This window comes from Natrix helvetica, assembly GCF_964273705.1.
Source record: "Natrix helvetica genome assembly, chromosome: 1".
NCBI classification, from domain to species: domain Eukaryota; kingdom Metazoa; phylum Chordata; class Lepidosauria; order Squamata; family Natricidae; genus Natrix; species Natrix helvetica.
This window is the reverse complement of record NC_138548.1, coordinates 7,680,528-7,697,938: the sequence shown is the minus strand read 5'-3', so window position 1 is coordinate 7,697,938 and position 17,411 is coordinate 7,680,528. Positions and strand designations below refer to the sequence as shown.

The 17,411-nt window shown below is 46.7% G+C and overlaps 1 protein-coding gene across 2 annotated transcripts in view; it reads left to right on the top strand.

Moving 5' to 3' along the window:
* Nucleotides 1–945: 945 nt before the first annotated feature.
* Nucleotides 946–17,411, top strand: part of LOC309386339 (procathepsin L-like) — a 20,820-nt gene continuing 4,354 nt past the window's right edge. Inside the window, exons 1-6 of one of the 2 annotated variants that reach the window (XM_081941594.1) lie at nt 946–1,137; nt 6,569–6,701; nt 12,080–12,202; nt 13,423–13,581; nt 14,445–14,669; nt 16,428–16,596. In XM_081941594.1, coding sequence (XP_081797720.1) covers nt 6,573–6,701; nt 12,080–12,202; nt 13,423–13,581; nt 14,445–14,669; nt 16,428–16,596 — 805 coding nt within the window. In that variant the 5' untranslated portion in view covers nt 946–1,137; nt 6,569–6,572. Of the gene's footprint in view, nt 1,138–6,564; nt 6,702–12,079; nt 12,203–13,422; nt 13,582–14,444; nt 14,670–16,427; nt 16,597–17,411 lie in introns of both variants that reach the window. The other variant, XM_081941593.1, reaches the window with a different exon arrangement.

The following is a 17,411-nucleotide window of genomic DNA, read 5'->3' as shown; positions in this document are numbered from 1 at the left end:
AGACCCTTGCACCCCTAACCCTTTAGGGGAAAAAATCCCAGGGGTGTTCAAACTTGACAGCTTTAAGACTTGTGGACTTCAACTCCCAGAATTCCTCCTCCAGTCATGTTGGCTCAGGAACTCTGGCATTGAAGTGTGCAAGTCTTAAAGCTGTCAAGTTACAAGACCCTTGCACCCCTAACTCTTTAGAGAGAAAAACCCCAGGGGTGTTCAAACTTGACAGCTTTAAGACTTGTGGACTTCAACTCCCAGAATTCCTCCTCCAGTCATGTTGGCTCAGGAACTCTGGCATTGAAGTGTGCAAGTCTTAAACCTGTCAAGTTACAAGACCCTTGCACCCCTAACCCTTTAGGAAAAAACATCCCAGGGGTGTTCAAACTTGACAGCTTTAAGACTTGTGGACTTCAACTCCCAGAATTCCTCCTCTCGCTCTTCATCTTGATGTGCAGACGGGTGATGGGAGGGAACTGGAACCGATTCTAAACGGCACGTTAGATTTGTGGAACCTCTTCTATAGAAGAGTTTAGAACTGGCGGGAATCCACCCCTGGTGTGGATTAAATGACCTCCTAGGTCCCTTCCAGCTCTATTCTGATTCCCTGTAACTCTAAAAAATACGGAAGTCATCCTATCTCTTGTGTCTGAACCCCTCCAGTTTCTCCTTGTCTCTTCTAAAGTGGGGTGTAGATTTCTGGTGGTGTTTAGAACTGGAATGACAGAGAGCATCTGGGGCATTTTCCCTACTCTGTGTTGGATGCATCGTTTCTGAAAAATTATCGTGACCTTTTTCGTTGCCGAAGTTCTCTTCCCCGGTCCCGTGCATTTATTATTTTTCATGCACTTGCGTACCCAGTTCTCTTCTTTGAACCTCACGAGACAGCCCGAGTCATCAAGCGCCGAGTTCCGGACCACCGCAAGGAAACCACATCCTCTGTTGCGTTGGAGGGCTACTGATGGAGACTGCATGGAAGCTGGGCTCACGTCAACAACGTTGTGGCTTTCAGCTTTGCAAAACCCAGCATGTGGAAGCAGGGCCAGTGAAAGGAAACTGGGGGGAGGAAGAGAAGGTTCAATAGATCTGGTGACTTTGGCCGTTGCAGAAGGCGTCTCTTTTCTTAGCCATTTCTACGAGAAAGTGGTAAGTGCAATTGGGAGAAAGAGGTCGTTAATCGGGGACTGAACTCCTGTTTGGCAAGGATAAGGTCAGCCATTGTCCATTAAACAGGGAGCTGCACTCAAGATCCTAGGAAATGCTTGGGTTTTTTTATTTTTATGTTGTTGTTGTTAGTTGCAAAGTCATGTCCGATCCATCGTGACCCCATGGACAATGTTCCTCCAGGCCTTCCTGTCCTCTACCATCCTCTGGAGTCCATTTAAGCTCACACCTGCTGCTTTGGTGACTCCATCCAGCCACCTCCTTCTCTGCCGTCCCCTTCTTCTTTTGCCCTAAATCGTTCCCAGCACGAGGCTCTTCTCCAGGGAGTCCTTCCTTCTCATTAGGAGGCCAAAATGTTTGAGTTTCCTCTTCAGGATTTAGGACCTTCTAAAGAGCAGTCAGGTTTGATCTCCTCTAAGACTGACCGGTTGGATGTCCTCGCAGTCCAAGGGACTCACAGGAGTCTTCTCCAGCACCAGAGTTCAAAGGCCTCCATTTTTTGCTCTCAGCCTTTCTTGTGGTCCAACTTTCACAGCCATCCATTGCAACTGGGAAAACCAAAACTGGGAAAAACTGGGAAAAATTTTAGGTGGACTGCTCCAGCCTCTGGAAGGTCCACTTGACCATCCTGCAGTCAGGGATATATTTGTCATGTGCCTAAGATGCTTGTGCCCGTTTCACATCATCTCATTTGATCACACACACATATACACACACACACACACACACCCTTTATGTGGTCCAATAGACGTGTGAGGAGAGGCAGCAGTGTAGATTGTTGTTGGTGTGGATGGTAGAAGTTTTAAGAGTTATAACTTAATTATCAGGTTTTTTGGCAGTTGCAGCTGTCAAAATAGCCAACACGGTCCTAGGCTGCATTAACAGAGGGATAGAATCAAGATCACACGAAGCGCTAATACCACTTTATCATGCCTTGGTAAGGCCACACTTGGTCACCATGATGTAGAAAAGATGTGGAGACTCTAGAAAGAGTGCAGAGAAGAGCAAGAAAGATGATTAGGGGACTGGAGACTAAAACATATGAAGAACAGTTGCAGGAACTGGGTATGTCTAGTTTAAGAGAAAGAAGGACTAGGGGAGACACAATAGCAGTGTTCCAATATCTCAGAGGTTGCCACAAAGAAGAGGGAGTCAAGCTATTCTCCAAAGCACCTGAGGGCAGAGAAGAAGCAATGGGTGGAAACTAATCAAGGAGAGAAGCAACTTAGAACTGAGGAGAAATTTCCTGACAGTGAGAACAATTAATCAGTGGAATAGTTTGCCTCCAGAAGTTGTGAATGCCCCAACACTGGAAGCTTTTAAGAAGACGTTAGATAACTATTTGTCTGAAGTGGTGTAAGGTTTCCTGCCTAAGCAGGGGGTTGGACTAGAAGACCCCCAAGGTCCCTTCCAACTCTGTTATTCTATTCTACTCTATTCTAAACCCCTCAACCACAAACCCTGCCTTTTTTTAACTTTTGGAAACTGGATGTTTTGCAGAAAGGTTTCCTTTTAGTTCTCCCAGAAATGCTGCAATCTCGATGAGGCAAGGTTTGCTTCCTCTGTGCACACGGGTGCACTCTTGTTTGGGTCTGTATGTGTTTGTCCATGAGTGTGGCACGTGTGTGAGCATAAGGGAGCAGAACCACAGAAACAGCCACCAATGGGAAGGGGGGCAGAATGGCCTTGCCAGCCTTGCAATGGCCCAGATGCAAAGCACAGACCAATGAATTATTTCCACTTTATTGTAAAGTGACAGTAGAGTGATACGGTGACCTAGACGTGAAGATTCTCGCTTCCCACTCGGAAGGTTGAGAGTTCAATCCTAGGCAGCAAGAGGAGTTTCTCTATCAAGGCACAAAAAGAATATATCTGCTGTGAACTCCACGTAGGCGTCAGGAAGGGCATCCGGCCAGTAAATGTTGAATTGCCCTGAACCCACCCTGAAGCAAGGGAGCCGTGTGGCATAGTAGTTAGAATGCAGTACTAGTTCTGCGGACTGCCGGATGCTAGCAGTTTGGCAGTTCGAGTCTCACCAGCTCAAGGTTGACTCAGCCACTGATTCATTGTTCTCACTGTCTGGAAATTTCTCCTCAATTCTAAGTTGCTTCTGTCCTTGATTAGTTTCCACCCATTGCTTCTTATCCTACCCTCAGGTGCTTTGGAGAATAGCTTGACTCCCTCTTCTTTGTGGCAACCCCTGAGATATTGGAAGACTGCTATCATGCCCCCCCCCCACCAGTCCTTCTTTTCATTAAACTAGACATACCCAGTTCCTGCAACCGTTCTTCATATGTTTTAGCCTCCAGTCCCCTAATCATCTTTGTTGCTCTTCCCTGCACTCTTTCCAGAGTCTCCACATCTTTTCTACATCGTGGCGACCAAAACTGGATGCAGTATTCCCAGTATGGTCTTATCAAACCATTATAAAGTGAGATTAACACTTGACATGATCTTATCCTTCTGTTTATACAGCCTAGAGCTGTGTTAGCTTTTTTGGCAGCTGCTGCACATGGCTGGCTCACATTTAAGTGATTGTCCAGGAGGACTCCAAGATCCTATTTCCTGACAGAGAGAACAATTAATCAGTGGAACAACTTGCCTCCAGAAGTTGTGAATGCTCCAACACTGGAAGTTTTTTTAAATTTTTTTTTTAATTTTTTATTTTCAAAACAAACACAATCACATCCTTCTTTACATACTGTAGAAAGTGTATCAGTTGGTTACAAAAAGGCTTTAGTGCATCTCTTCCACAGTCAACAAACATAATTCATATGAACTCAAGTATTTTAACTCAGATATTTATACATGTTACCGTCATCATACCTCCATTTTCATTTGACTATAATTGTTTAAACATCCTTCATCATAAAATATGCCAAGATTTAATACATAATCACATACTGGCATTTCATTTACTCTTTCTAAAATCCTCCAATAACACTGAGTCCTTATGTCTTATTCTAGCTAAACACCCATAATATTTAATAACAAAATTTTCTAATCCTCCTTTCCAAATCACTGTTTACAATTTACATCCAGTTTCCTTATGTTGTACCCATACCTATATATACGTTTTTATCATTATCCCTCCTTTATTTAACTATATCCTTTATCATAAAATTTCCCCCCTAATAATCAAGACTTAACTGTATCTAACTTAGTTCTTTTTTATTAACCTTTATATATAATCCAAAATGATTTATAACCTTGCTTTCAGGGGTACCATTCAATATTCATATCCAATTATTATTTATCACAACACTACACATTGTATACATTATTATCATTATCAATTATTTATTTAACTATATCTATTGTCACTAAATTTCACTAAGTTTAACTAGTTTCAAATTATACTCTTCCATCTATCAACCTGTATCTTTCCAGTAGCAAAACAGTCTCATATCTTCTGCCATTTGTGGTGTCAGTCCTCTAATCATCTCCTTAATCAAATTTGTATGGACTCCTCTTAGCAACTCCTTGCTTGTAAAATCTCACATGTAATTTCAATGCCCTTCTTCTGTTTCCTTAATCAGCTTATCTTTGATTGTCAGTAGTGTTATCAATGATGTTGCTAATAAAATTTCTCTCTTTATATCCATAAATTCTTTTGTTTTTTCTTCTTCTGTATCTTGCCATCTGGGATAGATTTCCCCTCCATTTAATTCCTCTTTCAGTATTCCACTCTTTCCATTTTCAGAGACAAACCAATCACCATAAATATCAGCACAATTTAATTTCTTTATATTCATTTTCCTCTTTGATTTTTAGGATTTTAACCACCACTTTTTCCATTTGATAAACATCTCCAACTTCTTCATCATATTTTGCTGTTAGATGCTCTAAGTCTTCCAACTTCTTCTCTATCCTCTCATATGTGTTTGATAATTTCTGTATTTCTGAGAATATCTTTTACAGACTTAAAGTTTCTTTCTGCTGTTGAAATTGTGCCATTATCTCCAGCTAACAAACACTGCTGCTCTAGCTTGGAAGGTTAACAAGATTAAGCATAGATTCACAATAACGTTTTATTTTCACTTTTCTCTGGTTAAAGATATACTTCAAAGGGACATCTGTATGCTTTTCTTCTTATCACTCTCTGTAAACAAGCAGTGAGACCTTGGAGTGCCAAGCCAGGATAATCAGTGAGAAAAGTAAGAGTGTTTCGTTTCCAATACACAAACCTCCAGCCTCCGAGTAGCAGTGTTATTGTTGAAATCTTCTTTGTTTCTTTTTGTATCTTTTTTGTATTTCAAGTTTAAAAAAGTCTGATTCTTGAATGAGTTAGAAGAACACCCACAGTAATGAAAGAGGAGAATTTTAGTCCATAGGTTACAAAAAATAATAAAAGAAAAAAAAATAGAAGAAGAAAACTTAATCCATTTATTTTAAAAGGCTTGCATGAATTCCATCCATGAAGATAGCATTTAAAAAGTAAGATAACCCACTGTCCAAAACCATTACAAACTTAATTCCGCCGCTTATTTCTTCTGTTCTCCAATTTAAATTAATTTTAAGTTTTTTATAGGCAGTCTCTTTTAAAACGGTAAAAATTCCTCACCAGCTGGAAACACTTTCTCTTTCCGTATCCTTCCATTTTGGAGCCGCCCCAACTTCATCAGCCTAATGGCTGGATTTTTTGTCGCCGGCTTGAAGAACTTCTCTTGGATCGATCATGGACTTTGCGATGTCCCTGAGATCAGCAAGACATATTCTTCCTGTTCACCGTCTCTGCAGGATGGTTTAAGTCTGTTTGGACCACCCAGCAGCAAAAGTATCGACGGCGATCTCAGAGCATTGAGATCGCACGTCGTCTCGTCGCAACATTGGCTCCTCCTCGAAGTTTTTAAGGAGAGATTGGACAACCATTTGTCTGAAGTGGTGTAGGATTTCCTGTCTAAGCAGGGGTTGGACTAGAAGACCTCCAAGGTCCCTTCCAACTCTGTTATTCTATTCTATCCTTCTTGCAGTTATAACTATTGAGCCAGGTACCGCCTATATATTATACCTTTAAATGTATACCTATACATTTTGTTTTTCTTGTCTCTATATTGAATTTGAATGGACATTTTTTAAAACTTCAAAATGCCCAACCAAGATGGTTGTTTTTTTCTATTAATGATTTAGGGAGGGAGGAGGCAAGAGAAAATGCTTATTACATTTGCAAGGGTTACAAAACTGGGTGGAATTACTTATTCCAGGAGACAAAACCAAATCCTGTGAAGATGCTCTGGGTAGGCTGAAAACATGGGTTCAAAACAACAAAATGAAATTTAACCGGTACAAATGCAAAGCTTTCTATTGAGGAGAGAAATCAATCATGCAGCAGTTGAGGGGTGAATAAAATCACTGGGGACACAGGGTGCCCAGCTTTGAGCATCCTTAACCATCTTCATTTCCACCAAGGCAGAGACATGTTGTCGTTTTTTCGGCTCAGCGTGGCAACGCTGGTCTTCCTGAAGGTGTCCTGCAGCCCTGTGGATCTGACCCTGGAAGGAGCATGGAAGGGATGGAAAGAAAGCCACGCCAAAGGATACCTGGAGGTGAGTTTGTGTCAGCCTTGTCCAGAAGAGCTAATTCTACTGTATTGTAAGGTTACATCAAAGGTTTTCAACTTTGACAGATTTAAGATAGGTGGACTTCAACTCCCAGAATTCCCCTGCCGGCATGCTTTAAGATGGGTGGATTTCAACTCCCAGAATTCCCCAGTCAGCAGGCTTTAAGTTGGGTGGACTTCAGCTCCCAGAATTCCCCTGCCGGCATGCTTTAAGATGGATGGACCTCAGCTCCCAGAATTCCCCAGTCAGCAGTGTTAGATATTAGCATATATCGAGGCAAGTCTCCTCTCTGGTCCGCTGCTACAGCGGGAAACAGGTATCGTTCTGATTGGTCGAGGGGCGTACCCGATCCCTATAAAAGGGGAACCCTCCGACCACAGAGCAAGCTGGATCACTACTACTATTAATAAAGAGCTGATAAGTCACTTCGTGTCCGCAGTCTGTCTCTCGTTGCCCAGATCTAACATTGGCGACGAAGGTGGGATCGAGAGACAGATAGGACGAAGAACGCTACCTCCAGAATCTCCGGATTTGATCCAGCCTAGGAATTCGGCAGAAATTCTGGCAGCCATCTCAGGTCACCACAGCGCGGCAAATTCAAACGAGAGAAGATGGCGATGCACACTCCCCCCGCTCCATTCGTCCCAGCGAACGACGAGTGGGAAGCCTTCATGATTCGTTTCGAGTGTTTTCTCGAAGCGAACGAATACACGGGGATCACCGACGCCCGGAAGAAAAACATCTTCCTCGGCTACTGCGGAAAAGAAGTCTTCAACACGGCCAGAGACCTCACCGCGCCTACTCCAATACAGGCAGTATCGTGGACGGCGTTGCAACAGGCTCTACAAACTCATTACGCACCAAAACCTTCCCGCCATGTTTGCCGCAAGGAATTCAACACGCGGAACCAGATGGCGGGAGAATCCATCAATCAGTATGTTGCAGCCCTGCGTAAAGCAGCAACTCACTGCGAGTTCAGGGATCTGGACGAGCACATCTTAGCGCAGCTCATCTGTGGGTTAAGAGACATTTCACTACAAAAGAAGCTGTTGGCAAACCCGAATTTAACCCTACAGATAGCGCTAAACGAAGCAAGAGCGTCAGAGTCAGCAGAGAAATCATCGGTAACCATACAACGAGGTTTCAGCGTAAACCAGCCGGCACCAAGGCAGACCAGATTGCACTACGAGGACACAAGCCCCGACTACGAGGATCCCGAGTTCGAGGACAGTCACCTGATGCGGAGCAGTCACGTGAGGCCTGGGGGGAGACCCGGATCCCGCTTGCCGCCCTGCGCAAGTTGCGGAGGGAATCACCCCAGGTCTACCTGTAGGTTCAGGAACGTTGTTTGTTCACACTGCAACAAATTTGGGCACATCGCACGAGTGTGCCGGAGCGAAGTCCCTGCCTCAAGGCAGCCACCCATGTACCACCAACAGAAGCCCAACCCAGGGGCTTGGCGAAATCAAAAAGGGCGCCCAGAGAGAAATCCACAAGTGTTTACCCAGAGAGAAAATGCACAAAGAGCTGAGCGAGCGTATCCCCAGAGAGATTACACACACAGAGCTGAAAGAGCGTTCTATCAAGACGCTCAACGAGAGTATTTTCAGGATATAGATGGTGAGATAGAGTTGACCCAGAGAGAGGAGTTGCGAACGTATCTCACCACGATAAAACAGGTCCGCCCCAAGCGGCCCAAAAGGCTGAGAGTCACAGTCCTCTTGGAGGGCTCACCTTGCGAGCTAGAAGTTGACACAGGATCAACCCTGACGATCATTTCATGGGCATCCATGAAACAGGCTATCCCTAGCCTCAGAAAGAACCAACTACGCGCTCCAGACGTCCTGCTACGAGACTACCAGGGGAACCAAGTCCCCATCGTGGGCCAAGGCACATTCCAGATCCGTTTCAAGGACATCGTAGCCCAGCTGCCCGTGACCATCGCCAGCGCGCCATTACAGAACCTTCTGGGGCTTGATTGGTTTGAAGCCCTGGGGTTAGAAGTCACCGGAATCAACGCCGTGGAAAACAGCAGCGCTGAACAGATTTTTAAGGAGTTCGAGGATGTGTTCAGCCCCGGTCTTGGTAAGTATGTGGGTAAACCGATATCATTCAATTTAGACCCCAAAGTGGCGCCAATCCGACTTAAACCGAGACGAGTGCCTTTTGCACTCCGCCCAAAAATAGATAAGGAAATAGATAAGTTAGTGGAGCAAGGAATCCTTGAGCTGGTGGATCACGCGCGTTGGGAAACACCCATCGTGACCCCAGTCAAACCAGACGGGTCAGTCCGCATCTGCGCAGACTATAAATGCACAATTAATGTCGCGCTACAACAGAGCGCATATCCTGTGCCTGTAGTACAGCACTTATTGCACTCGTTGGGGCCAGGAAAGGTATTTGCTAAGTTAGACATGGCACAAGCTTACCAGCAACTGCCAGTTGATAGCGCCACAGCGGAGGCCCAAACTATAGTGACGCATAGAGGAGCATTCAAATGCAACCGGCTACAATTCGGTGTGAGTATTGCCCCAGGATTGTTCCAGAGCGTCATGGAACGACTTTTGCAAGGGATACCGGGAGTCGTCCCCTATTTTGACGACATCTTGGTGTCCGCTGCAAACGAGGAGCAATTAAATAAAAGAGTCAGAACTGTTTTGGCCAGAATCAGAGAAAAGGGTCTCCGCCTCAAAAAAGAAAAATGCCAAATTAACGTGCCTAGCGTAGAATTCCTGGGTTATAGAATCGATGGTCAGGGAATACACCCCACTTCAAAGAAAATTAAGGCGATCCAGGACGCCCCCACACCACGAAATCAGACCGAGTTGCAGGCCTTCCTCGGACTACTTAACTTCTACAGCGTTTTTCTGAGGCAGAAGGCGACCGTTGCTGAGCCGCTACACCGTCTACTCCAGAGGAACGCACCATGGAAATGGGGACAATCCGAAGCTGCAGCTTTCGCCGGAGTAAAGCGCCTACTCACCACTGACTCACTGCTTGTCCAATACAGCCAGACCCTACCGCTGGTATTGACCTGCGACGCATCACCCTTCGGAGTTGGAGCAGTCCTCAGCCACAGGATGCCCGACGGAAAAGAAGCGCCCATCGCCTTCTACTCCAGGACTCTTTCATCGGCCGAGAGAAATTACAGCCAAATGGACAGGGAAGCGCTGGCTGCTGTAGCTGGAGTAAAACGTTTCCACGAATACCTCTACGGCCGCGATTTTGAACTGATTACGGATCACAAACTGCTGTTGGGACTTTTGGCGGGAAACCGCCCCACTCCGGTCTCCCTTTCTCCACGCATGACCAGGTGGACTGTTTTCCTGGCTGCGTACTCATACAAATTGATTCATCGACCGGGCTCCACTCTCAGACACGCAGACGCACTCAGCCGTTGCCCATTACCTGACATTCTGCCAGACCCCACTCCAGAAGTACCGGTATTGCTCATTGACTGTTTGGACTCTGGACCAGTTTCTTCATACGACGTTGCAAGGTTCTCCTCTAAAGACAATTTAATAAAGCAAGTTCAAACTTGGGTTTGGAGGGGGTGGCCGAAGGGAAACGTGGGAAAAGCATCCGATCCTGCAACCATTTCTGACCAACCAGAACTACGACGTTCCTCCCGAGTAAGGCAACCCCCAACCTACCTAAAAGACTATGTTACCTACCGCAACGTTCCGTCTAGGAGGGGAGGGGTGTTAGATATTAGCATATATCGAGGCAAGTCTCCTCTCTGGTCCGCTGCTACAGCGGGAAACAGGTATCGTTCTGATTGGTCGAGGGGCGTACCCGATCCCTATAAAAGGGGAACCCTCCGACCACAGAGCAAGCTGGATCACTACTACTATTAATAAAGAGCTGATAAGTCACTTCGTGTCCGCAGTCTGTCTCTCGTTGCCCAGATCTAACAAGCAGGCTTTAAGTTGGGTGGACTTCAGCTCCCAGAATTCCCCAGTCAGCAGGTTTTAAGATGGATGGGTTTCCACTCCCAGAATTCCCCAGTCAGCAGGCTTTAGGTGGATGGGCTTCCACTCCCAGAATTCCCCAGCCAGCAGGCTTTAAGATGGATGAGTTTCCACTCAAGGAATTCCCCAGTCAGCAGGCTTTAAGATGGATGAACCTCAGCTCCCAGAATTCCCCAGTCAGCAGGCTTTAAGATGGATGAGTTTCCACTCCCAGAATTCCCCAGTCAGCAGGCTTTAAGTTGGGTGGACTTCAGCTCCCAGAATTCCCCAGTCAGCAGGTTTTAAGATGGATGAGTTTCCACTCCCAGAATTCCCCAGTCAGCAGGCTTCAAGATGGGTGGATGTCAATTTTTCACACTTATGACAGTTGCAGTATCCTTGTGGACACATGATCAAATTCAGACGCTTGGCAACTGGCTCATATTTATGACGGTCAATGAGGAAGCCTGATTCATTTAACAACCTTGTTCCTAACTTAACAACTGCCCTGATTCACTTAACAACGAAGGCAAGAAAGGCTGTAAAACGGGGCAAAACCCACCGAACGAATGTCTCTCTTAGCAACAAAAATGTTGGGCTCAATTATGGTTGTAAGTCGAGGACTACCTGCCTCGAAGTCTACTCTTGCTTCTTTTATCAGCCTGCTGGATCATGGTATCTCCCTGAAACGAAACTTCAATTAAAATGTTCTTTAAATTTGGGGGTTTTCCTTGGGGTGATCTTGGGCTTCGGGAGAAGCGTTTCTGTCTCTCAATTTGTGTTATGACCTAGGCTTCCCAAAAGCATGAAGCTAACTCCTCGGCCTGATAAAACCCCTTTTATTTAGTTTAAAGGGAATTCCTCTCCAGCAAAGTCCCAGCCAGGAGTCTTTCAAGATATTTCACAATTACAGGCCTTGATCAGGCTTGGAGAGCTGCCAGGCCGATATCTTCCAAACGCCACTCAGTAGCAGACCATACTTGGCAAGAAGTCAGGAACTGACCTTCACGCTAATTGAATTAAACTATTGTCTCCTGCAAACTCCACTCCCCTTTCGCTCCTCTTTTATTCCCTCTGGCAGGGGAGGAATTCATTTTCTACCTGTGGCCTTACTCCCAAGTCGACTCCTGTTCTTTAGCTGTTCCCTTCGTCTGGCAACTCTGCACATGCGCCCACTGGGAACAGGCCCCAGCTGTTCTTCTGCCCCACTGATGTCTGACTCTGAAGGCAGCTGATAACTGTCAGACGGCCCTGGCCCCCTCTCTGCCTCCGACACAGAGGCCTCATCAGAGCCTTCCCCAGACTCCAGGACTGGCCTACGTTCCTCCCCAACCCTCCTCACTCTCTGACTCTGCTGCCAGCTCCACTGGTGGGCCATAACAATTTGTGACGGGCCCTTTTTTGTCGTTACAGGAGGAAGAAGCTTTCCGTCGGATGGTCTGGGAGAAGAACCTGTGGAGAATTGAACAGCACAATCTGGAAGCCGCTCGGGGCAAACACAGTTTCCAACTGGCCATGAACCATTTGGGTGATCTGGTAACCAGGCAAACTCTGGAAGGGGTTGTTGTTGTTGTTGTTGTTGAGTTGCTCAGTTGTGTCTGATCTTTGGGAGCCCATGGACCACTGTTGGAAGACATGTCCATCAGGGTTCAGCTCCAAGTGGGGAGGAAGACACTGGAAACATGGAGGCTGATTGGAAAGATGGTTTAATGGTGGACAGGACCACATGGCTTGAGATCCTGGGCAAAAATAACACATGGGTGAGAGAGAGAGAGAGAGAGAGAGAGAGAGAGATTTATACCCTCTCTTGGGCCCCGCCTTGGAGCTTCCTGTTCCTGTGTAAGATAAGTATTCTGATTGGTTGTCAGTCTCCCACGGGGCCATGCAGGGGTAACTTTATAGTGTCTTGAGTTCCAAGCTTGGTTGAATCTTGCTGGGTGATAATATAATGAAGGGGCTTTGGGCAATTCCTATTATGGCTGAGAGCCAGTGGTGGGATTCAATTTTTTTTACTACCGTTTCTGTGGGTGTGGCTTGATGGGCGTGGCTTGGTGGGCGTGGCAAGGGAAGGATACTGTAAAATCACCATTCCCTCTCCATTGAATTCACTGCTGGGGAATTCTGGGAGTTGAAGTCCACAAATGCTGGCTGGGGAATTCTGGGAGTTGTAGTTCACAAATGCTGGCTGGGGAATTCTGGGAGTTGTAGTTCACAAACACTGACTGGGGAATTCTGGGAGTTGTAGTTCACAAATGCTGGCTGAGGAATTCTGGGAGTTGTAGTCCATAAATGCTGGCTGGGGAATTCTGGGAGTTGAAGTCCACAAATGCTGATTGGGGAATTCTGGGAGTTGAAGTCCACAAATGCTGGCTGGGGAATTCTGGGAATTATAGTTCACAAATGCTGATTGGGGAATTCTGGGAATTGAAGTCCACAAATGCTGGTTGGGGAATTCTGGGAGTTGTAGTTCATAAATGCTGGCTGGGAATTCTGGGAGTTGACGTCCACCTACCTTAAAGTTGCCAAGAATGAGAAAGGATGTTTTAGGGGGCTACACGTGGGCCTCCCTTCGATGAGGGCGCCACCCTGAGTCCTTGGGAGAAGGGCGGCATATAAATCTAATAAATCCAATCCAATCCAATCTAACAGTAGCTCCAATTTCCACCTGCCCCTTCTCTGCCTCAGTTTCTCCCACGGCTTGCTCGGCTGTCCTGCTGAAAGGTTTAAGACTCACAAGTGGCCGATTTCTTCTCCAGACAGATGAGGAGTTTAACCAGATGTTGACCGGTTTCCAGCCAAGTCAAGCCGAAGAGTACGAAGAGGGGGACACTTACTTCCAAGAATCGGCCACGGGGGAGATTCCCAAGCAGGTGGACTGGCGTACGAAGGGTTACGTTACTCCTGTGAAAAATCAGGTGAGTTGGAGATTTGGTAGTCCAGCTCAAATTTTTCTTTTTTCCACATTGACTTGCAGCTCTATGAAATGTCTTCTTCTTCCTCCTCCTCCTGCAATGATACGGGACCAGCTCCTGTCCCTGCAAGGCATTTCCAGTGACGGATTTTTCTCTTCTTCCTTCTGTTTCTCTTCTTCCTACTTCCTTCTTCTCATTCCCCTCTTTCTTCTCCTCTTTCTCTGATCCTCCTCTTCCTCCTTTTCCTTCTCTCCTTATCCCCTCCCCTTCTCTTCATCTTCCTTTTCCTTTCTTCTTCTCTCCACTTTCTATCTTCTTGTCCTCCTTCTCTTCCCTCTCCTTCCTTATCTCTTTCTTTTTCTCCTCCCCCTCTTCTGCTGACCTCCTCCTCCTTGTCCCCCCTTCCTCCTCCATTTCTTTTCCTTCTCCCTCTCTACCATTCCTTCCCCTTTTCCTTCCCTTTCTCTTCTCCTCCTTCTCCTTCTTCCCTCTCTACCACTGCTTCCCTGCCCCTGCCCCTTCTCTTCTATTTCCCATTCCCTTTCTATCTTTTCTTCATTTTCCTTCTCCTTTTCTTTCTCTATCTTCCTCCTCCTCCTCCCCTTTCTCTACCATTCCTTCCCTTTCTCCTTCCCCTTCTCTTCTCCTCCTTCTCCTTCTTCCCTCTCTACCGCTGCTTCCCTGCCCCTGCCCCTTCTCTTCTCCTATTTCCCATTCCCTTTCTATCTTTTCTCCTTTTTCCTTCTCCTTTTCTTTCTCTGTCTCCATCTTCCTCTACCATCATCATTAAATACGGAACCAAGAGGGCCAGCTTCGGCCTGCTGGTCCTCCTTGGAGCTCCTCCATGCCTCTTGCTGTCTTCCCAGGGAAGCTGCGGCTCCTGCTGGGCCTTCAGTGCCACGGGGGCTCTGGAAGGGCTGCTCTTCAAGAAGACGGGGAAGCTGGTCTCCCTGAGCGAGCAGAACCTCATGGATTGCTCCTGGAAGCTGGGCAACCACGGCTGCCACGGGGGCTACGTCAGCCACGCCTTCGAATACGTCCGGCAGAACGGAGGCATCAATTCGGAGCAGGATTACCCTTACCAGGAGAAGGTGAGGGGGGGGGGAACGAGGGGGACATGGGCAGGGCATCAAATAGAGACACAATGCAATACAATAGCAGAGTTGGAAGGCAATCCTGTAAAGGCACTAAATGGCAAATTGGTAGCTAATTTGGTCCCTCAGTTTGCTTGCTGTAATATTAAAAAGATGTGGAGACTCTAGAAAGAGTGCAGAGAAGAGCAACAAAGAGGATTAGGGGACTGGAGGCTGAAACATATGAAGAACAGTTGCAGGAACTGGGGATGTTTAGCTTAAGAGAAAGAAGGACTAGGGGAGACAGGATAGCAGTCTTCCAATATCTCAGGGGTTGCCACAAAGAAGAGGGAGTCAAACTATTCTGCAAGGCACCTGAGGGTAGAACAAGAAGTAATGGGTGGAAACTAATCAAGGAGAGAAGCAACTTAGAACTGAGGAGAAACTTCCTGACAGTGAGAACAATTAATCAGTGGAACAGAAGTTGCCTCCAGAAGTTGTGAATGCTCCAACACTGGAAGTCTTTAAGAAGATGTTGGATATCCATCTGTCTGAAACGGTACAGGGTTTCTTGCCTAGGCAGGGAGTTGGATTAGAAGATCTCCATGGTCCCGTCCAACATTATTATGATTGAAAACAGGAAATTTCTCCTTATTTCTAGTTCTCTGCTTGATTTGTTTCCATCCGTTGCTTCTTGTCCTGCCTTCAGGTGTTTCGGAGAAGTAGGCTGGGGAATTCTGGGAGTTGAAGTCCACACGTCTTAAAGTTGACTTAGAATAACTTTATTGTCACTTTGAATGTACGCTCATCGGCATATATTTCAATGAAATTTCATTGCATACAGCTCTCAAAAGGGTCACCACCTCCAATATACATAAACATGACGAAAGAAAGAAAGAAAGAAAGGAAGGAAGGAAGGAAGGAAGGAAGGAAGGAAGGAAGGAAAGAAGGAAAGAAGGAAGGAAGACAGACAGACAGACAGACAGACAGACAGTCAGTCAGTCAAAATTATGCATAAACCCACATATATGACACAGAGAAACAACACAGTCTAGTTATTGAGGTTGAAAAATACTGCTCAAGAGAGGAAGTTGGCCAGTGGCCAGTGGAGCTGGCAGCAGAATCGGAGAGTGAGGAGGTTGGGGAGGAACCTGGGCCGATCCTGGAGTCTGGGGAAGGCTCGGATGAAGGCTCTGTGTCGGAGGCAGAGAGGGGGCCAGAGCCATATGCCAGTTATCAGCTGCCTTCAGAGTCAGACATCAGTGAGGCAGAAGAACAGCTGGAGCCTGTTCCCAGTGTGCGCATGCGCAGAGTGGCCAGATGAAGGAAAAAGCTAAAGAACAGGGGTCGACTTGGGAGTAAGGCCACAGGTGGACAATGAATGGCCCAGAGGAAATAGAAGAGGAGCGAAAGGGGAGGGGAGTTTGCAGGAGACAATTAGTTTAATTCATTAGGGTGAAGATCTGTTCCTGACTTCTTGCCAAGTATCGTCTGCTACTGAGTGGCGTTTAGAAGATAATCAGCCTGGCAGTTCTCCAAGCCTGATCAAGGTCCGTAGTTGTGAAATCTCTAGAAAGACTGTTTGCCAGAACTTTGCTGGAGAGGAATTCCCTTTAAACTAAATAAAAAGGGGTTTTTATTGGGCCGAGGAGTCGGCTTCATGATCTTGGGAAGCCTAGAACAATCCCTTCTAGTCCTCCGATTCTGCATTCTAGGGGTCAGCCTGAAAAAGGGGCTGCTAAACTTTCCCTGCATCTTTTCATCCCATCTCTGCAGGACGAGATGTACTGTCGCTACAAACCAGAAACCCGGGTGGGCAACTGCACGTCCTTAGTGCGGATTCAGCCAGAGAACGAGACAGCTCTGGAGCAAGCCGTAGCCACGATGGGACCGATATCCTTGGGTGTGGACGCTCGGAGTTTCCAGTTCCATTTCTATAAGTCGGGTAAGGAGAACTGAGGCAAATGGGAATCTGTAGAGCACGGGGGTCAAACTCAAGGCCCATGGGCCGGATTCGGCCCGCGATGTGATCGGATCCAGCCCATGGGGCCGTCTTGGTCTAACCAATGCAAACATGCCAGCAGTTTGGGCAGTGGCGTCAAGCTGGCCACGCCCACTTGGGTGGCCATGCCTGCCGAGTTGGCCACGCCTACCCAGTGGCCACACCTGCCCAGCTGGCCATGCTTGCCCAGTGGCCACACCCGCCCAGCTGACTACGCCCACCCAGTGGCCACACCTGCCCAGCTGGCCACGCCCACCCAGTGGCCACACAGCCCAGTTGGCCATGCCCCCCAGTTGGCTTCCCCCCCCGAAGTCAACCACAGCCCTGATGCAGTCCTCAAAGAAGTGGAGTTTGACACCCCTGCTCTAGAGTGTGTGTGATTGCTGTAAGATAGATTTCTAGGCTAAATAAGGGCAGTCCTCATTTAGTGACTGCCTAAGGCAAAGACCGTTCACAGTTACTACGCTCATGAAAAAGTCACTTTGAGAGCCCTCCTTGTCTTGAAGCACTTTACAGATGATTTTATTTAGCGACTGCTTCTCTTAATGACCAAGTCACAGGTGCCAATTTTGCTTACTGAACAAGGATGACCTCTATTGGGCTTGGATAAAATCTTCAGTTGTAGAAGGGAGTGAGGTTTGCTCTTTGCTTATATTTACATACCACTGTTTGTTTTCTTGCAAACATTTTATGACCCAGTTAGGTAACATCATCAGTGCCACAAGGGAATGGAGTTTGCTCTCTGTTTATATACTAGT